This window comes from Ursus americanus, chromosome 11 (genome assembly GCF_024610735.1).
Source record: "Ursus americanus isolate L20-20 chromosome 11, mUrsAme1.1.p, whole genome shotgun sequence".
Classification (NCBI taxonomy): Eukaryota; Metazoa; Chordata; class Mammalia; order Carnivora; family Ursidae; genus Ursus; species Ursus americanus.
Genome location: NC_142137.1, coordinates 55,951,068 through 55,974,233, shown reverse-complemented (window position 1 = coordinate 55,974,233; position 23,166 = coordinate 55,951,068). Strand labels below are relative to the sequence as shown.

Here is a 23,166-nt window from a genome sequence, read left to right as displayed (position 1 = left end):
GTCAAGTAAAGAGACAGAATAAAGCAACAGCTAGTGATAAAGCAACAGCTAGTGAGTTGACAGGAAAGGAAGGACTGAAAATAGAGCCCTGGTCACATCTCAGCTGACACTAATGCACAGAGACAGGAGAAGTTACAGTGAGGGGCATGTAAGTGAGAATAGAGGCTCAGGATGGCTTACTTGAGAAAGAGAATGCTTGCAGTAAGTTTTAAGAGGCTTCTATTATTGTAAAAGTGTTGTTTTACATATGTCAAAACATAAACATTAATGTTTTTCTTAATGTCAGCAAATCTGACCATAGAACTCACAGAACCCCTTGTTCAAACATTACTAAGAATTCCAAGATGGCGGCAGCAGAGCACTAAACCAAGTGCAGGGCCTTCTAAGAGTGGAGCCTTGTGTGATTGTAATTGCATGGGGCACACACCCACGAAGCTGGCCCTTGATGCAATGCATCTCAACGATAATGAATAGAAGTATTGCTAGTACAGCAGGCTTTCTTAGCTTCTGGTTTCAAAAAAACACTTAACTACTTATTGGAGAATATAAACAGAAAAAATAAATGATACAAACATAAGGAGAATCTGTTAGAATGTAATTTACTTTTTTCCCCAACTTGCTTTCAAAGCTAAATCAGCATATATGGATCTGAAGTCATTATAGTATGACAGCAAAAAAGGGCAGAAGAGTCATTAAATTTGATAGCACTAATAAAACTACATGAGAAAAGGGAAAGAAAACAGGCTTACTTTTCATTAGTATGCAGACAAAATTTTTTTAAAAATCTCCTTCATAGAGCTTTAAAAGTTTTGGTTAACGTCCCTAAATGAACATTTAATATATAAATTCATTTTGGTTCCACCCCATTGACATAAAAAATGATGCCTGAGTCAGATACAAGAACAAATGCTAAAACTAAGATAGGAGTCCTCCAGCGTCTCACAGTAAATAAAAGTGTACTCTTCCCTACGCTTTTCAAAATATATGCACACATAAATGTATTCTTTCATTTGGCAAATATATTCAATACCTACTATTACGAGGCACCGTATAAGGTGCTGAATTTGTATTTTTTTTTTTTTTTTCTCTTTCAAGTAAAATTGAAAAGGGAGGTAAGCAACACCTCCTGCTATTGCATACTCCAAGTCATGCCAGGACTCATTTGCAGGATTTTCCCTCCAGGAGTTTTGATAACAGTCTTAACTGCATTCTTATTTTGAGATCTCTTTTTAGCTCAAAGGCTCCTCACTCTGTGAAGACTTACTTGAGCCTCCCAAGTACAGAGAGTCATGGTTCATCTGTGCCCCCCTGGCCGTGTGCTCATGCTCCCATTACCGTGTTTTTGGTACCCAGTGTAGTGACTTTCTTCAAGCCTGTCTCTGCTGCTAGATGGTGAAATCCGTGACAGCAAAATTAGTCTTCTAAAGTGATACATGCCCAGTGCCTAGCAAAGTATGTGGTGAATCTCAGCAGCAACACAGAAGTTTGTTGAATGAATACATAAACTGGCAGATAAATGAAACTGGGCTAAATATGTCCAGAGGCAGTTCATTGGAAATGGGCTGTTATATTAAGGGGGTGGACTGTAACTGCTTGGTCTCCCCTACCTCTCCTTCCTGCTACATTTGTGGTCCACTCTCAATTTCACCACCAGACAGTGCCAGCTATTAGTGCTGCCTTGCCTTTCCCTCTAAACTTGGGTGATCCACAGCCCTTTGGGGTAAACTCCCAATGACACCTGTTGGGCATAGGAGATAAATCAGCCACAGACAACTAAATGGAGTGTGGCCCACAGATGTAGCCTCACTTCTAGAACTGCTGCTTTGGAAAGAAATACAAGTAATAGCTTTCCACACAGTCCTTAGTAGGCTATGCATTTAATAAGAAGGAAGTCAAAGAAGGTGCCAAAGGCTAGAGGGGGAACTTGGAAATTAATTTAATCAATTTTGGAAAGAAAAGGTCAATCTCCCATATTTGGTAACTTCATCACACAGCAAGACCTTGAAGTTACAGATTTGCAGGTAGAGTCTCAGATTACTTTAGTAGGGAGAACGATCGCACGCGCTCACAGCCTCAATTTCATGGTGGCATGTTGCTGATTTAAAGACAATGTTTGAATTTGTTACTTTAGTAAGCAAGTTTGCAAATGTATTTCAGCAAGTCAGTTTCAGACCCAAATGTCCTGACTCTTATATAATGAGGTTTGAACAGGGGAATTAAATTGAGTTAAATAAAGGACAGAGGGGCCCTGAGGGAATGGACCTAAACCTACAAAAAAATTATACCAGAATCATACACTTTCAATTATTTTTGGTGATTTTCTTTGCTAAAATCAAACACGCATTCTGTTGGAGAAAGGGAGGCATGGCTCTGACAACTGCCCCCACGTAACTGAGAATTTATATTGTGTAGAAAATGAAGTCTTGAGTGAACAGCAAACACTGCATGTGCAACTTTATCCAGTGTTAAAGTATGTGACTGAAATAAATCCCTAACATTAGAAATGAATGCAACGTGCATTGTAGGTACTTTCTAACTGTTGACTGAATAATAATCTCACATTCTTGAAAGTGAAGCTGACTTAAAGATGATACGAAAAATTTAGGTCATTAGATGGAAAAATTCAACTATATCCATTTATTCTAAAAATCGCTAAAAACACGAAATATTTTTTTAAAAAAACACTGTATGTTTTAAAGTAGTAATTTATTTTGATATTTGAGGATATTAAATATGTACCCACATGAGAATAAAACAATACGATCGTGTTGTTTACAAACTGATTGGAAGGTGACTCTGTCTAATTTTATAAGGTAATCCTAGATAGTGATGGGGGACTACTTCCACAGGGCAGTATGAGATGGTAAATACTAGGTATTAATATGCCTTTATTTAATTAAGACAACTCATATAGCCTAGACAGTTTTAAACAAGACAAAAATGATTAAAACTATCAAGATAGACTCCCAGCAGTTACAGGAGGAGAAATGCACCACTCTTTACTGTGTGCCAGGCCCAGGGCCAAACGCCTGTCAGAGCCCTTTGACGTAGTATTAATTTTTATTATTATTTAATGAGTCTTCCTATGTGTGTGTGCTATTAAAGCATTGAACGAGTATTTATTATTATTGTTGCTGAAAACCTATCAATGTTCTGAGTCACTGGTTAAAATATCCAGCTTATCCAAAGTATAAGCATTTAATTATGGGTCCAAAATGCATTGATGTTTTATAATATCAGTTCCTGGGACTTTTTTTTTTTTTTTTTTTTTTTTCAGAATAAAAGAATGCCAATCTGTGAGTCACTCACTTCAATGTGTCAGAGAGATTCTAAGCAGAGGCTGCTAGGGGGCTTCTGCTTGCTCAGCACCCAGGACTGGGACCCCCAGTACCATCAACCCTACTAACCACTTTGCTTTTCTGCTTTGTTTCTGGTCTGTGGAATGCCTGCCGTGGTCTGGAGCCCAACTTTGCCATGTTTGGTTTCCTAGGTTTTTTGTTGTTGTTATTACATTTTATCTATAATTGCTGGGTGGTTAAGCAGACAAGGTGATCTGAAGCATGACCTTACAGTACCATTCTAACTAAAAGTCTCAGAGTCATCCCCAAAACATTTAAATATGTAATATTCCATCTGGATACAGCCACAAGCATGGAGCTTCTATGAACAGAAATTATTAAAAGGTGTCACTGAGGTATAGAGGCTGTGCCTTATTGCCCTTTGTATATTTAACATTGTCTTCTATGCATAAGAATGCATTCAGTGAATAGTGTGGGTGGGTGGGGGGTGACTAGCCCTGCCATTATTGAAGAATGGTTATGAGACAGTGTCATTAAGTCACTGACGCACATATAAAGATCTAGAATACAGAAATATAGGTAGGAACCATGGGGTGCCTGGGTGGTTCAGTCGTTAACTGTCTGCCTTCGGCTCAGGGCGTGATCCCAGAGTCCTGGGATCAAGCCCCACAACAGGCTCCCTGCTCTGCTGCGAGCCTGCTTCTTCCTCCCACACTCCCCCTGCTTGTGTTCCCTCTCTCCTGGGTGTCTCTCTCTCTGTCAAATAAATAAATAAAAATCTTAAAAAAAAAAAAAGAAATATAGGTAGGAACCAGAAGACTTTGAGAGTATGTGAGTTCCCCAAAACCAAGCTCCTAGTATCCGAGGAGCCTGCACACATGAATCTGAGATACCAGAGTCTCTAACCACCGTCATCTGTGACCGTGAAAGCAGACTGGACCCAGGATAAGGTCATGCAAATGCAAATGTAAGATCAGATATAGTAATTCTGCTTCTTTGCTTATAGATTATGGTAACATTCAAATATTGCTTCTAAAGGTAATCAGATTCATGGTTAAACATTTATCATTTGCCTAGAAACCTTTGATAAGTTAACTGAAGCAGTGTATATAGACATGTCTTACGAGCTTGGCCTTTCCATGGTAAGCTGTTTTCTTTGATTAAGAACAAGAAATAAATCATCTCGCCATCTCTAGACTCCTATCTTATCCCACATAAAGCCTCAAAATTGTTGTTCTAATGACTTCATCCCATTTCCTGAGTAGTCTAAATTATCTCTGAAGCCACCAATAGGCAAAAATAGTAAATGTATGTTATGACATCAAAACTTGTGGTTGCCCAAACATCATGAATCTGAGGAAAAATTAAAAATTTGGACACAGGACAACTAAATGAAAAACACACTAGAAAATATAGGTCCTAGTTGAAATTAGGACTCCAACAGTCATTGCTTGTTGAGCGCTCACTAAATGTACTATGCTAAGTGCTTTCTATATCCTGATGGTGGGAAACAGGACTGAAGAGATGGGACAGCGCACTCCAGAGCCTCGATCACAGCTAGTGAGTGGAGGAGGGGAGCTCTGAAACCATGTCTGCCTGAGCCCAGGTGAAGTTCACTAACTAACTTTGTATGGAAAGTCCCAACAGAAGATACCTCAGAATAGAGGGTAATATGCCACTATCCAGAGGGGAAGAGCCAAAAAAATTTCAGTCAACTTCCTAAGGTGCTGAGGATAGAGGTTGGTCAGATGTCTACTTAGAATGATCTTATTCAAATTCTTCCCATAACTCTTTGACATCAGAGTTAGACATCCCTGGAAGCAGCTTTTAAGTCACAGAGCGGTTTTCCAGCACACAGTAACCCCACGTCCACCTAAGGTACTGAGACCTCACTTTATGTTTTACTTTGTATATAATGTCACTGGAAATGCTGATGTAAAACTTAAGTGCTAATTTGTGTGGTTTTTAATGCATCTTGTGAATGTGTACTCGTCTTGACCACAACAGGAAGTCATGTGGTACCCCTTTTAAAGCTGATCTTTAAAAGCGTTGTGTAAAATGACACTCAAGACTTGCATTTATGAGATCATATCTCCTAGAATAGTAAAGAAATCAGTGTTAAATTTCTTTGTCTCAGTTAAAAAAAAAAATCCATCTGGGAATCACTAGACATTCTAATTTAATATCAAGAGATTAGGTCCCATTAGTTTGACATAGTACTGTGTTGTTCAAAATAAACTAATTTAGGGGCGCCTGGGTAGCGCAGTGGTTAAGCATCTGCCTTCGGCTCAGGGCGTGATCCCAGCGTTCTGGGTTCGAGCCCCACATCAGGCTCCTCCACTAAGAGCCTGCTTCTTCCTCTCCCACTCCCCCTGCCTGTGTTCTCTCTCTCGCTGGCTGTCTCTCTCTGTCAAATAAATAAACAAAATCTTAAAAATAAATAAATAAATAAATAAATAAATAAAGTAATTTAGACAGCTATCTGCGAGAAGAGAGAGTAAGACAGAAATCAAATATAAGGTCCCACTTTTTCTATGGGGAAACTTTAAGAAGCAAAATAACTTGCCTACTATTAGTATCAAGCCATTTAAGGGTTGATTTTGGTTGATTCTAACCATGTACTTTTAAGATCTAAAGCAAGAGTTCTTTAAAATGAAAGAGATCTTTTAAACTTTATTTTGACAATTAAAGACCAAAAATGGCAAGAAGTTAGAAAAAAATAGTTTATAATAACAGACAAAACTAAAAGGCATCTAAAATTAATGTTAAACATACCTGTCAAAAAACAGTTTAAAGATTATTTTGTTCTGTTCAAAGCTACATCATCATGTTATAATTGAAAAGAGTTAAAGGATCTCTTAAATAGAAAAGATCAGAAATAAAAGTGTACAAGAACTGATAGCAGGCTTGAGTTATCACAAAGGGACTGAAGTTGGAGGTCAGAGAAATGGATAGTTGGGCAGACAACCAGAGATTTGGGACAGCAGTGTGCAGTGCACAGCTCAGCCACAATTCCTGTTGGAAATGATTTCTAATAACACAGGGAAGAAACAGGGACTGTAAGTTTGAGAAGGGCAGGCACAGGCTCTCCCCTGACTGTGAGTGCTGTGCACGCAGGGACTGTGTCTGTTCTATGTATCCATGTCTCTCTGGTGTCCTAGAAACTGCCAGACACGTGGGCAAATGATAAGGATTTGTTGGAAGTGAGAAAGGAAGGAAGGGACGAAAACTCAGATTTCATCAAAACACACCATGGCTCTCATTTTCTTCCACTATCAATAAGGGGATTGGACTAACCTATTTCTTGGGCCTCTTTCAGTTTTAATCATTGATAATTCTAATTCTAAATAAAGATTGTTTTCCTGATGAAAAGACATCTCCAAGGACACAGGAAAGAAAAAGCTATCCTGAAATAGAGTAACCACATGAACACCCAAAGGGATTTTAAATTTAAGAAAAGATCATGGATAATTTACAGAATTATATTTAAGTTAGAACATTGGCAAGGCTGAGGTTCAGCTACAGTAAGGCTATTCAATGATTATGGCTGGCAAAGTTTCATAAGATAGGTAAATAATTACAAGTAGGGGCCATGTCTTTAAATATTGCCCTAATAGTACCGATGTATAGCGATTTGCCCTCACTCCAATAATTTATAGTGATTAGAAACATTATACTTGACAGTTGGGAAAGAAGGTTGCTTTTGACAAAATGTGACTGCATTTGGAAATAAGGTCTTTAAAGAAGTAATTAAATTAAAATGAGGTCATTAGGGTGGGCCCTAATCCACTATGACTGGTGTCCTTTTAAAAAAGAGGGTATTTTGAGCAGTTTTAAAAGACATACTCACAGAGGGAAGGCCATCTGAAGACACAGGGAAAAGATGGCCATCCACAAGACAAGGAGAGAGGCCTCAGAAATAAATCAACCCTGCATACGCCTTGATCTCGGACTTCCAGCCTCCAGAATTGTGAGAAGATTAATTTCTTTTATGTCACTCAATCTATGGTGTTCTGTTATGGTGGCCCTCGCAAAGTGATACACACCTCCACAAACTTTACTTGGATATCTCTTCCATAATTTATTTCTGGCATAAGAGGCTGCTCAGTTCTCAGAGTTAAAAATGAAGCTCATGTCAAAACATTAATAATAGATGATAGTAAGAAAGCCTGTAGTTTAAGATCATTGATAAATTGGAAGGCAAACTATGACAGATCACAATAAAGTATCATATTCCAGAACCTACGATCAATATGAAAGTCCACAAAGGATTATTTCCAGTGAGGGTATAAGAATGAGGGGAGAAGCCACCGGGCCCCAAATTCGATCAGTGCTATTCATATAAACTTTCTAATATAAAACTTGAAGTACAGACCATTAAATGGAAACTCCCGATAAGTCCTACTTACTGATAAAGAACATCCCTCAACAGTAGTCTGGATTATGTACAACATGCTAAGTCATAAAGACGTAATAGTAACCCAAGAAAAATCCAGTAGCCGGCACTAAGAAATTTAGAAAGCAGTGCTAAACTGTATCCAATTTACACTATTCTTCTCCCCCATGCCCAACCAAGGGTGTAAGACTCAAAAGATAAAAGGAATGTGAAAACATCATTTTTCCATACCACACCAATCCCAACCTATCCCACAATCACCCTTCTTTCTCCTAATCATCACTTTGCTATCAGGCTCTCTCTCCTGGTCTTGGTGATTCTGCTGTCCCTGTAGATGACCGTGCAGCTAACTGCCTCTCACCTCCTTACCTATCCCTCCCAAAGGACCGTGTTCTCCACCCTACCCGTGCAACTCTCTCCCGCAAAAAGACACCAGAGATTGTCACTGACAATAAATGCCCCCTCTAACTCCCCCTCTCCGACTACAACCAGCTTTCTTTACAGTTTCTGCCCCTCCCCGTGTCCCCAATTTGAATGATTTCTCAGCTCCCCCTGCCGTGTCCCATTCATTGACTTCTAACATCACTTTACTGTCCCTCATCGCTCTGATATCCTCACATCTCCCTTTCCCCGGTCTTGATTCCATGTGTGATCATTACCATAGCTCTTTTGTATTTCTGTAACCCCCTTGCCCCTCTCTTCCTCCATCACATGTGCTTGGTTTAATTCAACTTTTCAATTCGCTCCTTACCTTCGGTGAGGCAACTCAACATGGGCAAAGGAAAACATTCACATTGGCTGTTCTCACTTTAAATTCATGAACACTGACCTCATGGGGGCCCTTCCTAATGCCCTGTGGTCTTCTTGTACATTCCTAATTTAACTCACCCACTTCTAGACTACATTTTCTGCCTCCTCTCTCCCCAAACCTCCACATCATCTTCCTTCTTCTCATATGCAGTTGATGACCTAGCCCCTTATTTCATTGAGAAAACAGAGGCAACCAAAAGAGGACATCTAAATGTTCCCCCACACAAATCTACAAACCTACCTTTTGTTCGACTGGATGAATTCTTCGCCCTCCTACCCGAGACCAACTACTGTACTTATACCCTGGATCTCATCCCATCCCTACCTGGTAATCTCTCTTCTGCATCATTAATTTTTCCCACTATACAAGATCATTCCCATCAGCATAGAAACATGTAGAATTTGTCCTCATCCTCATAAAGTCATTACTTGACCCCACATTCTCCCTCCAGGCACTGCCCCATTTGCTTGGCCCAAAAACCTTGGATTCCTGCCACTATAAGCCCTTCTCTTTCTCTTACATTCCATATTTCCAACCCATGAGCACATCCTGTTGCTTCTTCCCAAATATATTCAGAAACCAGTTACTTCTACCTCTCCCTTTACACCTTTGTTCAAGTCATCACCATCCCCCAGTTGGATTACTGAAATGCATTCCTGGACTCCTCTATATTTTCTTCTCCATAATTTCACCTATAATTACTATACAATGTAGGTAAGATCACAGCAGTATAATTATCAAAACCTTTCATGGTTTCCCATCTCACTTGGAATAAAAGCCAAGCCCTTACAGAGGGCTTTCAAGTACCTATGTGATTTAAAGCCCTTCCCCCTGCCACCACCCCAGCCTCATCTTCCACCTCTCTATTTGGCTGAAGTGTCTCCACAATACTGGTATCCATGCTATTCCTCAGATATGACCAGAACACTGCAGCCTCCATGGCCTGCGTGATTCTATCCCCTTTTCCCTATGCTGTCCTCCCTGGGGAGTAGCATTACTTGCTGCCTCACATTTAAATCGGTTCTCTTCTCAAAAACCACCTCATTTATGGCACTTTCCTGACCTTCTCCACATAAAACAGCACCTCTGCTGTTTATACTCTCCCATTCCTCTCTCTCTCTCCTTGACCTTGCTTCACCTTTTTCATAGCACTTACTACCATGGGACATATTATATATTTATTGCTTGTCTAGTGTCTGTCCCTTACTGCTCGGAGTCAGGCAAGAACTTTATCTTGTTCATTACTGACTCACCAATGCTTAGAATAGTGCTTGGTGCATATTACACACTCAAGAAATACTTGCTGAATGAATGCACCAGTATGATCATCGGCACCATTAGCAGTATTACCTTTATTATCCAAATGCCCAGGCCTAGAGGATTGGTGCAGACAACTGCACTCTAACACTCTACGTGAAACACAGCCTAAAATAGGCTGACCTTGCTCGGAGGAGGGCTTATGAAGAACATAGCCAGCACCTACTGGAAACACTGATGTGCACTTTACTTGCTAAGGCCAGAAGAGGAAATCATTTCATGCCTCAAGAATTAGTTTTAATCAAAACTAGCAGAACATGGTCACAAGCAGATTTTATTCCTTAACAGAGCACTTCCATTAGAGCTTTATATTATTCTATCTCATCATCTGAATCCACAAAAAAAAGTATATAAATAATTAATAGAAGGGAAAGCTGAAAAAAGGAGAAACGTGATTTTCCTAAATCAGTGATTTAAAATCTTCTGTCATTGTTTGTTGTTGTTGTTTTTGTTATGATTGTTTTGCATGTTATATTCCAGCGGTGTCCTCTTTATTCTCATCTTAGAACTATTTCTCTATCACAGTCTCTTTTCAAGTAGAAAGGGAAAAATTTACCCAAATGGTAATTTGAATAACGTAGTCACAAGGGCCCAAAGTAAAATAAATTTCAAGGTCTTATCATTCTGAGGCAACCTTATTACCTAGATGACATCTTCCTTTCTTCCTTTAGAAGATGCATGCGTTAGTGTTGTGGCTTTTCCAATGGGAACAGAATTCTAACATCACATTAAAACATACAGATTTAGAATGAGAACTTGCATTGCATGTGAAGAGTAAAAAAATGAATATTTAATAAAACAAGCCCATGTGTAGTACATGAGAAAATGGGCATGAAGGAATATTAAATCAACAAATGGAAAGCTAATAAGGCAAAGAATTTAAATAATACAAACTTCTAAGAATTAACATGTCAGTTGATAACATGTCAGCATATCCGCTTCTGAGAGTAAAAGTACAAATTTGCATACAGACAGAAATTTGAGCAGAATAAAACTGTAACTCAAAAAAAGGTCTAAGTTTAGAAAAATAAAACATATAAAATGATCTAAATACTATGGCCCTCATTTGCTTTAAGACTTTATCCTATATTCATACTTCTACAGGTCCTTATTTTTTTCATTCCATTTATTATAAACATGATAATTTGTAATTCTTTATAACTCTATGCCTTCACAATTTAAGACTCACTTGTAGTAACAAAATTTCCCCAATAGAATATATTAATATTTTAAAATCTATTAGAAAGTTAGATAAATGTTATGATAAGCTAAAAGCAATATGATGCTTTAGAGATCTGTAATGTTTGAAAAAATTAATTGAATATGAAGAGACAAATTAATCTGAAACAAATGGAAGTAATACATGCAACCTAAATTAAGTGTCTAAATACTGATATTTAGAAATGGGGGGTGGGAGGGTGCCTGGGTGGCTCAGTCAGTTAAGCGTCCAACCCTTGGTTTCAGCTCAGGTCATGATCTCAGGGTGGTGGGATGGAGCCCTGAATCAGGCTCCGTGTTCATCAAGGAGTCTGCTTGAGGATTCTATCCCTCTCCCTTGGCCCCTCCCCCTGCTTGCACTCTCTCTCAAATAAATAAATAAAATCTATAAATAAAAGAAATTGGGGGTGAGGGTGAAACCCTGTGTTGATTGCTTCAACTCAGATATTCATCTAGAATTTTGAGTATTTACTTTGCCAAAAATCAAAATGAATCAAACAAACTGAGGGTTACAGAAGGGAGGGGGGTGGGGGGAGGAACCAACCGATGGGTATTAAGGAGGGCACTTGTTGTGATAAGCACTGGGTATTATACAAAACTGATGAATCATTGACACTACATCAAAAATTAATGATGTACTATATGTTGGCTAATTGAAAATAAAAAAATTAATTTAAAAAATTTAAGAAGATCCCCTCCATATGCAGTCAACTTACTTTACAGTGATCATACTGGAGCTGTAAGGCTGGGACATCCCCTCCAATAGGCATTTGCTTTTGAAGCTCTTCATCTTTAATATTCAGCCATTTGATCAGTTCTTCTAAGGATGTAAGCAACCTGTTCCACTTCTCAGCACTGGCCTCCAAATGGGCCCTGTTGAGAGACACAGTATTGACCACATTTAGAAGTTTGAATTGTGTTAAAAAATTATATATCTTCTCTTAGACTCATAATTTTGTATAACCAACTAATGTTAACATTGCAGAAAGAGGCTTTTTGTTAAAAAAAAATCCTGTATGAAACAGTTATTTTGAAGAAGATGAAATACGCAGATACGGTGGTAATATCTATCAAAATTTAAAATGAATAACTACACACCACAAAGGCATAAATATGAGTCTTTCAAGAAGAATGTCCATGATATAATGTAAAATTATAAAAGCAAATTTCAGTAGCTTATGTATAATATATACACACACTCAAATATAATTTTCATCTCCTTTCATCCATATATATGGAGAGAGAGAGAGAAGAAAAGGAAGCAACTATATGCATATAACATGTCTGGAAAGATACATATTAGATAGGGTTATTACTGAAAACACAGTAAACAATTTTTATATATTTATGTACTAATTGAGTATGTACAACAGGCCCATGTTATTTTTCTTTCTAAAAGAGCTAATTAATTTTTTAGTAAAGGAAATTACTATCTTAATTTCCCTTAAAACTCAGAACATCACCAGCATTTACCTCAGAAAGCTGGGAAACAATTAGCCATTTCTTGGCTAGAACGCTATTTGGCTTAAGGCTGACCGGTGTCCAGCGACATGTGTCTATTGCAAACAGAAAACAACCGAGCAGAAATCATCGATTACAGTACTTCATACTCCAGTTTAAAGGCGAGGTCTGGGAAACAAACTGAGGGCTTCAGAGGGGAGGGCGGTGGGGGAATGGGATACGCTGGTGATGGGTATTAAGGAGGGCACGTATTGCAAGGTGCACTGGGTGTTATACGCAGGTAATGAATCATCGAACTTTACATCAAAAACTAGGGATGTACTGTATGGTGACTAACATAATATAATAAAAAATATTATTAAAAAACTAAAATAAAGGTGAGGTCTTTGGTTCAATAACAATTTCTGTTTTTAGTACAGATTCTTCAGATTCTTAAATTATGAACTTTATACTCAGGAAACCATGTTTTGGAAATACATATTTACATGATTAAAATTTCAGTAAGAGTAAAAGCCCTTGAGAATAGAAATGCAAATAAAAGCACCAGTTTGGGGCCCTGAAGAAAGCCCACTTACCCAGTCTCAAGCCCACACTTCATGGGCTGAATTTGAAAAGGGGGATCAGTCAGAAATAGCTCCAGGGACTCTAGGAGTCAGCGTTTACTCAACCCTTCACCACCCCAGTGAGCAGACGGTTTATGTGGACGTAAGCACTCAACTGTGTGAAATGGAATTACCTTGACCTTTCAGACTGAGAGCTGCAGGGCTGATGGAAACAGACCTAAGCCCTGTTGCACACCAGCTTTCAAAGACTAAAGACATGATGGCAAAAGATGACTCATTTGGGGCAACTTCAGAACCTCTGTTGACCAGGCTTCAGATCCTCTCAGTTAGCTATATCACCTTCACACTGGCATTATGATCCCCTCTTCCACAAAACTGCTCCTTCCCTGAGCAATAGGAAGCCAATCCACCAGAGACAGCCACTACTGTCTCTCAGTCTTATCAGTAATTTCCTTTTTGGCTATCTGACGGACTTGAGCCTCTCTCTTCCTAAAGCTGATAGCTCTGCTATAGTTAATTCAAACAAGTATTTTCCCATTGATCACAGTAGGCGGTACTCCAGCAATAAACATTCAACAATATCCTGTCTTTGTTTAAAAGTTCATAATGTTTTCAGAAGAATGATCTGATCTCTAGTTCATCGCTAGTTCATAAAATAATGACCATGGTCTATCAGCCAATATTCTTGTCTAAAAGAAAAAAAAATGGAGTTCGCATATCTCTGAAATACCACGAACCAGCATTCAGTTACACAAAAGGCCAGTTATCCTGCAATCTGTTTATAGATCCGTTGTCAGCGGGCTAATATAAAACAAACTATTCAAACCCTAAAACTATACATCTTATTCAAAAGAGCTAGATATGAAATAATAAAAAAAATTATTTGTAAATACAGAAAGAAGTTTGAGATGTTTTATAATTCTTTGGGAACTGTATGATTAAAAAGTTCGTTCTATTCTCTTGCATTTATAATCTTTTCTATTCATTCTACAGGTGGTATGATTGACCTCACTTTACAAAATTTTGCTTTAATGAGATCCTGATTCTGCATGAGTGCCAGCTTTTCTGTGTTCATATTGATTAATTTTAGGCCAAATATGTAATTAGCTATCCATGGTAAACAGTAATTTTACTTGTCACAGAGCAGAACTAAATAATTTCAATTATATTAACTGAAAACTCTGCCAGTTACAAATCATTTTGCCATAAATATATTTGACTGAGGTGTTGCAATTTCTTTCTAGTATTTTTAAATGCAAAAAAAAAAAAAGACAGCTAGACATCAGAGGCCTTTAGTCAATCAAGACGTGCTTTAATGTCTCTGTGTGCAAAACACTTAAGCACATACCCTGACCTCTTACTTTAGATTATTTGATCCTGCTTCTTCAATGTCTGTAGCTTAACTCTTTAATCAATAACTAAATCAGACGTTACATTCCTTTGAAATCTGGTTACACACACTCATCGTATTGAAGAGCATGCAAATTTTTTCCCCAGTGTAATTAACTCTTTTGACTGCATAAAATCATGAAATTGATCATTGAAATCTATCACATTCAGCACCTGCAGGACTTTTCATAAAGATGAAGGCAATCCTTTTTATAGAGAGACACTGAAGTGACTTTGAAATAAATGAGATAACACTGGTGTACATACTTCTCAGCATCTTCCTTTTTCCATCATAAAAAGCAAGCTGATCTGGCAGAATCTTTGCCTGGAAAATCTGTTCTGGTTATTCTCCAGTAGATTATAACTATATGTTCAGTGGATTACTACCATATGCGCAAATAAATGCATGCTTCCATAGTAGCCTTCAGTGTTCTAGTTTCAATTTAATTCTTTCATCTTTCAAGATGAAAGCCTTTTCTTAGGCACTGGATTGAATGCTTTGCAAGGAGAAACCTTAAACTTGTTTTTGGTGTACTTGTACTTTCTCAATTTTACTCCAAACATTTTAAAGCTTCCCCTTCCTCACAACTATAGATGACCACTCAGTCATCAATCATATTTTCAGAATCTTAAAACATTTCTTTATCTAACTCATATCTGTGGGCACTCACATTCTGGATAACTGACTTACTATCCTAATTCTCACCTGTTTCAGTTTATTCTTTGGGTACTTGACATGTGCAAAACTAGAGATGCTTTCACTGAATGTATCAACCTACGATGATGTCTACTACAGAGCATGCTTTATACAAGTTAGCTCTCGTTACACTGAACCATTTATTTCACAAGTCTCTAAACATTTTTAAGTGACCAACTATTTTAAAAAATATATAATGCAAAAACTTCTTTAAGGTAAGGATCCATAAAAAATGGTATCCCATCATTCAAATATAATATGGCAATAAATGTAGATTAATATCTATTTTAAATCACAAAAGCCTTGGGGCACCAGGGTGGCTCACCTCTCCTTCTGGCCCTCTCCTGCTCACGCTCTCTATCTCTCTCTAAAATAAATAAATAAATCACAAAAGCCTCTACTTTTCAATGTGTCTTCAAAGAAGTTTCTATTCCTTCTCCTAATGTACAAATAGGAAAAAGAGAGCAAACAGTGTGAGTGAGTCAGCAGGCGCATTTATAAAAATAAAACACAACTTTCCATTTATTTACCACAAACAAACACGTATGGAGCACTCACACTGATTATCGGGCACTACCCGGTTTCAGAAATAAAAAGTCCTGGGATCAAGGTGGGAGAAAGACAAGTTAACCAAATATACTCTGAGATAAGAAACCTAAAACACAGTTCTCTGAGGGAACCAGAGCTCGGAGAAGAAAAAAACTTGGTCAAGGAGAGAATTTGGGATCCAAACTGAAGTCTAAACTCTTTCCACTCCCCCGCTTTCATGATGGGCAGCATTTAAGACAGCAGATAGAAACTGCCCAGACATATTTTATAGACAAGTGAAGATCCATTTGCAAAGTAGGTCAAAGAATACAACGACCCAAATTAGGGTGAGCAAATGCATACTATTGCCCGTCCTGTAAGGAATACACAGAATTAAATGTCCAATGTGGCATCTTCATGACAAATGAAATTGATTTTTAGTGTATGGTAAAACCCATAGATTATAAATCGAGTTATAATGAAAGGAAATACCTTTATTAGTGCAAGCATAACCAGGTACAGTAAAAGGAGTTATTCCTTCTCCCAGAAAGGGAACGAAGATGACAAGGAGAAAGAGGAATTCAGTGTGTGCTGGGAAGAACACCAGAGCTGTGCTTCCAATATGGTAACCACCAATGACATGCAGCTATTTCCATTGAAGCTGACGTTAATGAAATAAAATTTGAAGTTCACACCATCAGTTGTACTAGCTACATTTCAAGCACTCACTATGCCACACGTGGCTCGTGGATACCACACCAAACAGTACAGAGCCAGAACATTTCCACCTTCTCAGAAAGTACCATCAGAAAGTGCTGGACCAGAGGGGAGGAAAGAAAGAAGAGAGGAACAGAATCTCCCTCTATTCAACTTGAGAAAAGGAAATTTTAGTAGTTTTACAATATGGTTAGCAAAATCAACTGGCTAGGGCTAAAAGTGGTGTCAGTGACATTGTAAAATGTGATAACATTAGATGTAATCATGATGTTAAAGGTTAATCTTCTCTAAGGGCTCTTAAAAGGGTGCCCTGAATTTTTAAGAGGCTCATAAAAGAAAGGAAAGATAGAATTTTATCTTTGAACTCTGTTTTCATTAGATTTTACAATTTCATTGGCCTTTGAAACCATATTTTAATAAGAATCTCTATTAAACATCATTAAGCTGATAAGTGGGTATTTAATTAACATAATTCTAAATTAAATAAATCTAACATAAAAACTTAGGCCGTGTCATTCACATTACTAAATTTATTTCCAATTCACATTTTTTCCAGGGATTAAAAAATACTGTCAAATTTCCTAGGAGCCTATCTTCTAGCTGACGTTTCAAATCATTAGCTATAGTCTCTTCTATTGATCTGAGTGAAATATATACTTGTATGCATTGTTTTTAGATTGCAAAGAATATTTCACATACTGGACTTCAGTATTTAAAAGTCTAATCAAAGTTATCCAAAAAGACTGCAAAATAATATTTAAGATGCTAACCCAAGGTATTGAGCCTCAGATTATTACATAGTTCCAATGACCACGCCACAGGTAAAGGAGGTAATGCCTATAAAGCCCTTACTGTAGGTCTGGCACATGAATATTCAATAAATATTAGCTGCTATTATAATCTTTGGCAGACATTCTCTAAAAATGATGATAAATTAGAGCAAATGCTCCCTGCCACGACAACACTGACTTTAGCACAATTAAAGCACAATTTGAAATACAGAATGTACAAAAGGAACATCTATCAAATGGCCTCATTCTCAGAAAAGAATGAAGGAAGGCCACAGCAAAGGGAGAGTTTTGGGGAGCTAATGAAGAAGCAAAATCTTTACAAAATAAAGATGGTGGTGAATATGATAGAAAATCATTCAGAATCACAACACCAATTGTAAGTAGAAAGGGTCAAATTATAGAAGAACTGTCATTTTTCACTTCCTCGTACAACACTAGGAAGCCTAGAATCAAGAATGAGGGATAGACGGGAGCTTGGGTAGCTCAGTCGGTTAAGCGTCTGCCTTTGGCTCAGGTCATGATCCCAGAGTCCCAGGATCAAGCCCCACATCAGGCTCCCTGCTCAGCAGGGAATCTACTTTTCCCTCTCTGTCTCTCTCCCTCTGCCCCCCTACCCATGCTCGTGCTCTCTCTCCCTCTCTAATAAATAAAATCTTAAAAAAAAAAAAAAAAAAAGAATGGAGGAGAGAGAGTGTGATCATCAGAGTGTCAGGGATTTAAAAGGAGGAGACAAGAAATTCCAGGGAGAGAAGAAATTCACATTATTAAAATGGCTTATGATAGAATCCAAATGGAGTAGAAGGGGTGGATGGAGTCTGAAAAAGATTAGGAGAAAGGGAGGCAGGTTTGAAAGAAGGAATAAAATTAAAAGCTAAGAGTTCCAGAGTTGGAAATATTAAAGGACGTCCAGTTCTAAACAGTCTAGTTGGCAAATGTGCTACCGAAGTGAGCACGAAACAATCGACTTGAAATATAGATGAATTATATACACAGGATAAAAATACAAAGTCAGGTAATAAGGTATAGATGATCCTGGTATATAATAAGCTAATGAAAGGTACCCTCTTCATTAGGGCCATAACTGTAATGTGAAGGAGAACTGATTTAGCAATGATGTTGCACGTAATTCTGATTTGATGCAACAGAGGGCTCCTCTCTAACTAACAAGGCAAACCCAGTGGTACTCAGATGCACATGGCCAGGTGGAATGTAGGAAAATAAAATGTGTGCTCTGGAGAACAGTCTGCACTTGGTCTCCTGGAGATTATCATCTCAGGGATGCCAAGAGAACACAGGATGTTAACTGAGCCCAAGGTATGGCCAGGTCTGTGGAAACACAATAGGGGAAAGGCTCTTGAGACAAAGTAAAAAGAAACTTGGAAGTCAAAAAATAAAAAATTATCCATATGGATATTGACACCAAGGATAACAGCTGAGGAAGAGATGAAGAATAAAAGGGAAGTCAGATGCTCAAATTAATGAGTTAAGCAGAAGAACATATACAGAGCAGGAGGAAGCAGGAGGAAGATGGTAGATGGTAGAATAACGAATGTATTCACTTCTAAGGAGAAGTGTTGAGATGGAGCAGCAATGCCTAAGATAGAGCAAGGAGGCTGACAACTTCTAGCTTACCGCTGTGTGGCCGGCTCGTGCAGCCATTATGTCTACAGCTCCACGCCGGAAGGGGATGGCTGCTGTTCTGGCTGCTTGGTATCTGTAGCAGTTATTAAATACCCAAAATATTCCCACCAGCTGCCAGGTGAGGAAAACGGGAAACTTACACTCCAACAAAGAGAGCTTTAGGTGAAGTGAGCCACTAAGGGGAAAGCCAACTTTCAAGTACACGGAATAGTGGCGGAAGACTTTACAGAAATATTAAAGATACAACAGAATTCCTGCACAAGAGAAGCCAGTGTAAGGACAGATTGTGCTATAAAGGAATGGGAGGAAAGAATAAAGGGACGGAAAGTCACAGTGTGCCACCAGCTATCGTCTTCAGCAAGGACCGAGGGAGGCAGTGGCTGGGAGATAGGCTGCCTCTCCATATTTATTAATGAGAACACTTCCCCGTCCAACCCCTTGGGGAGGGACTTTCTCACTGAGCATGCTCCCGATCTCTTCTCCAACCCTCCCCTCTCTCAGTCCCTAATAAGATGGAGTGAGGAACCTGATTTGTCAATTTGGGGAATAACTGGGTGCTTCATCAGCCCACCCTTGCCTCTTGAAAGAGGCCTGCAGAGATGGAGTTCCTCCCCACACTTCCAGGTAGGGTTTCTCACCTGGGCGGCCACCCTCTCTGGTGACTGCTGGTAACACTGCCTCATTCTGGGGCTAAGTTATCAGGGCCCACTCTGCCCTCACTCTAAGTCGCCTCCTCCAACCCAGCCTCTGACAGTAATTAACATGACAACATTGTTCTCTCTTGGACATACTTTTGTTTCATATTTGTTCAGAATCCAGGCAGGATAAATAGACACTGTTGGGGACCTTCTCAGAAATTCCCAATATTAATTATGAAGAAAAAAAATGAGGTAGGGAGAATTTCTAGGCCTTTTAAACTAATTAGTGCCAAACAGAATGGTAATCCTTGAAAAAATAATAATAGTTAACAATTATTGAGTGATTACTGTGTACCACTCTTTTAGGTGCTTTACATAGGCCAATTAAATGAAATATTCAAGATGACCCTATAAGGAAGTTACTTTTATTATTTCTATTTGGCATATGAGGAGACACATATCGGCTAAGTAACCTGCCCATAGTGGCACAGCTGCTACGTGGCAAAGCCACCAGTTAGCGCCACAAGATCAATACTACTAAACACTACCCTGTACCACTTCTCTTTGAGGTGTGCTTCCTATACGAGGGCCTGTCACTGAGTATAATAACCTGTTCTATCTTTTTTAGGAAACCGTTTTATCTTTGTTTTAATTAAGATATAATTAACATGTAACATTCTATTACCTTCAGGTACACAACACAATGATTCAATATAGGTATATACTGCCAAATGATTACAATGTGTCTAGCTAACATCCATCACCACATACAGTTACAAATTTATATATATTTGTATAAAGAACTATACATCTTTTATAAATACCCAAGTAATAATGAATGTTAATAGAATTTGTTTTGCCCATTTTTTGAAGTTAAAAATAAAGACTACATCATTTACTTCTTTAGTGAAGCGTATCTGACCTCTATGAAAGCACAGACAAATCAATACAGGTATAGATCTCGGTCTCCAGTTCTTACACATTTACAATGCTGTTATGTGTAAGAACATAGTTACAGCAATGTGTTCTCGCCCCTTCCCTTCATAGCAGAGTTACTTGAGAAAATGAGGCTGCATAGACTAGTTCTGTTTCCACCTCTCCACTTCCCATTCTGACTCTTTGGTCCTCTGAGATCAGATTTTTGTCCTCAACCAAAACGCTATCCCAGCAAAGAGTTACCAAGGCCCTTCCCATTGCGCCTGGCCTCTGTAGCCCTGATCTTACTCCACTCCCTCAGCGGCCTGCACCACTAGCCATGCCCCTCCCTTCAAAACCCCTCTTCCCCCGGCTCTTGACAACACTCCTGGTTCTCCTCTCCTCAGGGCCACCCACTTCTCAGGTTCCTTTGCTGGCTTTCCTTTCCTTCACCTATTCCTTATCTATTAGGCCTTCCTGGATTCTTTGCTGTGCCCTCTTCTAACTTTTCACCCTCTTGCCTACTCACAATGCCTTGCCTGCCACCTCTATTCTGGGTATTCCCCATCTCGCCATTTCTTCATTTGGCCGACAGCTCTTTTGAAGATATGTCCATCCAATGGCTGCTGGTGATTTGTTCTGGATGTCTCACTAGTACCTCAACAACATGAACCGAGTACCTGTTCAGTCTCTCTTCCCTTTCCCGGATACTGACGAGGTCTGTCAGCAGCTCTCCTCATCTTCAGAACTGCGCTAGCTAATAAGGCATCCTCCATGGGCGTGTGGGAGGGATCTTTTCAAAGCTCACATCTAATTATGTCACCTGAAAGTTTTCAAATTCTATTACCAGAGGAATGAGCATGGTGCACACAGCTATTCCATGAGTGTGTCTCACCTCTCCACCTTTTTTTTCTGGCCACAATCTTTCCCCTCCACACCAACAGCAAATTCTCAGCCAGACTGAACTTCTTCACTGTTCCATGAAAACAGTGTTATGTCAAGCCTCCTGCCAGCATGTTCTTCTCCAGGGCTGACGCAGTCCATCTGGAGAGTAACTATACACCCTTTTGAGGCTCAGCTTAGTAACTTCCTCTTTTATGAAGCCTTTGATGATCATCTGAAGACAAAGTAACCACTGCCTTTACTGAACCCACCTTAACCTGGATAGACCTGTGAGCCTGCTAGGACAGGAGCCGTATCTTGTTTATTATTTGCAATGCCTTATACACAGAAGTTTGTTCTTATTAAGTGCTTGAATAAATGCTTGAATCTACAGAGGTGGGTAATGAGGCTAAACATTCTCTTAATTCATTATCACATTAATAACACACTTTACTAAAGGATGAACGTTCGGTGGGGGGAGGGGGAAACGAATCATGAGAGACTCTTAACTATAGAGAACAAACTGGGGGTTGAGGGAGGGAGGGAGGTGGGGGATGGGCTAGATGAGTGATGGTATTAAGGAGGGCACTTGTGATGATGAGCACTGGGTGTTATATGTAAATGATGAACCACTGAACTCTACTCCTGAACCAATACTGAACTGCAAGTCAACTAACTAGAATTTAAATCTAAAAAAAATTTAAAAACTTAAAAAATAAAAATAACACGCTTTACTGGAATGTATGATCTATCTTGATGTAGAAGTCCATTGGCAAAAGTTTACTCTCCCATCTTCTAAAAATAACATTAATTTATTAAATTATATTGCAACAGTACTTTATAAGCTCTCTTTTCAGGTTAGAAAAAAATGTGGGGGTGCCTGGGTGGCTTAGTCATTAGCTTGTGTTCCCTCTCTCTCTGGCTGTCTTTCTCTCTGTCAAATAAATAAATAAAATCTTAAAAAAAAAAAAAATGTGACTTAGTAGGCTTAGGAATAGCATCTGCAGAAGACCAAAGATTTTCTGTCTGTAGCTTTCCATTTGGAATGATCTCTTTATGATGTGGGCCTTCAATAAACTCTCCTTCCTAAAGACTTCATCCTCCAAACTCTTCAAATGCCAGCACCAGTGCGCAATCTTCACCAGAACCAGCACTGTGGCTTTTCATCTGTTAGACTAGATGTTGGTTTTGCTAGAACCCCTGTGAATGTTTTTCATTGAATTAACATTTTAAATCATTTTATTTATTTTATTTTATTTTTATTTATGGGGAACAGAAAGTTACAACTCAATGGGATTTGGTCAGTTGAAATTTCAATCTTAAATAAGCGTAAGTATATTTTCTCCCTGTATGATATTCCCAAATTGTCCTCTTATCGAAAAAGGTAGTTGGCTGATGCTGACATCAGCATGGTCAGCTGAGATGTACTGATGAAATACATCATCATGCCATGGTCATGCTCAATTATCCCCTTCCTTAAGGGCAAAAAGAATTATGAATCTCCCTCTATGAGATCCAGAAGAATAAAAACCTTTGGGGACATCTCTTTAGAAAGAAATATTTTTTTAAAGTTTATTCACAACAAATAATCACTAAAGATTTCTACTCTCTAGGAACTGGGTCCATGAATCCAGAAGCCAGAGGAAGCAGATCCACTGAGCTTCTTTATATAAGAAAAAATAAACTAGATGCTACATTAGACAGCCTTTACGTAGGTTAAGGAACTACCAGATTATCCCATTCAATCTTCCCAGCAATCATGTGGATTAAATATTTATATTTTGATTGTGTGAATAAGAAAACTAAAGCTCAGAGAGACTGAGTGACTTGTCTAAGATCAGCAAGTAAACAGCAAAGTCAAAGAATCAAACTTAAGATCATTTTGTTTAAGCCTGCACACTTT

At 38.6% G+C, this 23,166-nt stretch overlaps 1 protein-coding gene across 13 annotated transcripts in view; it reads right to left on the bottom strand.

Moving 5' to 3' along the window:
* UTRN (utrophin) overlaps nt 1-23,166 on the bottom strand; it is a 486,188-nt gene that overhangs the window by 121,089 nt on the left and 341,933 nt on the right. For all 13 annotated transcript variants that reach the window (XM_087865550.1, XM_087865558.1, XM_087865561.1 and 10 more), the window contains one exon: nt 11,758-11,914. In XM_087865550.1, the coding sequence (XP_087721676.1) occupies nt 11,758-11,914 (157 nt within the window). The remainder of the gene's footprint in view (nt 1-11,757; nt 11,915-23,166) is intronic.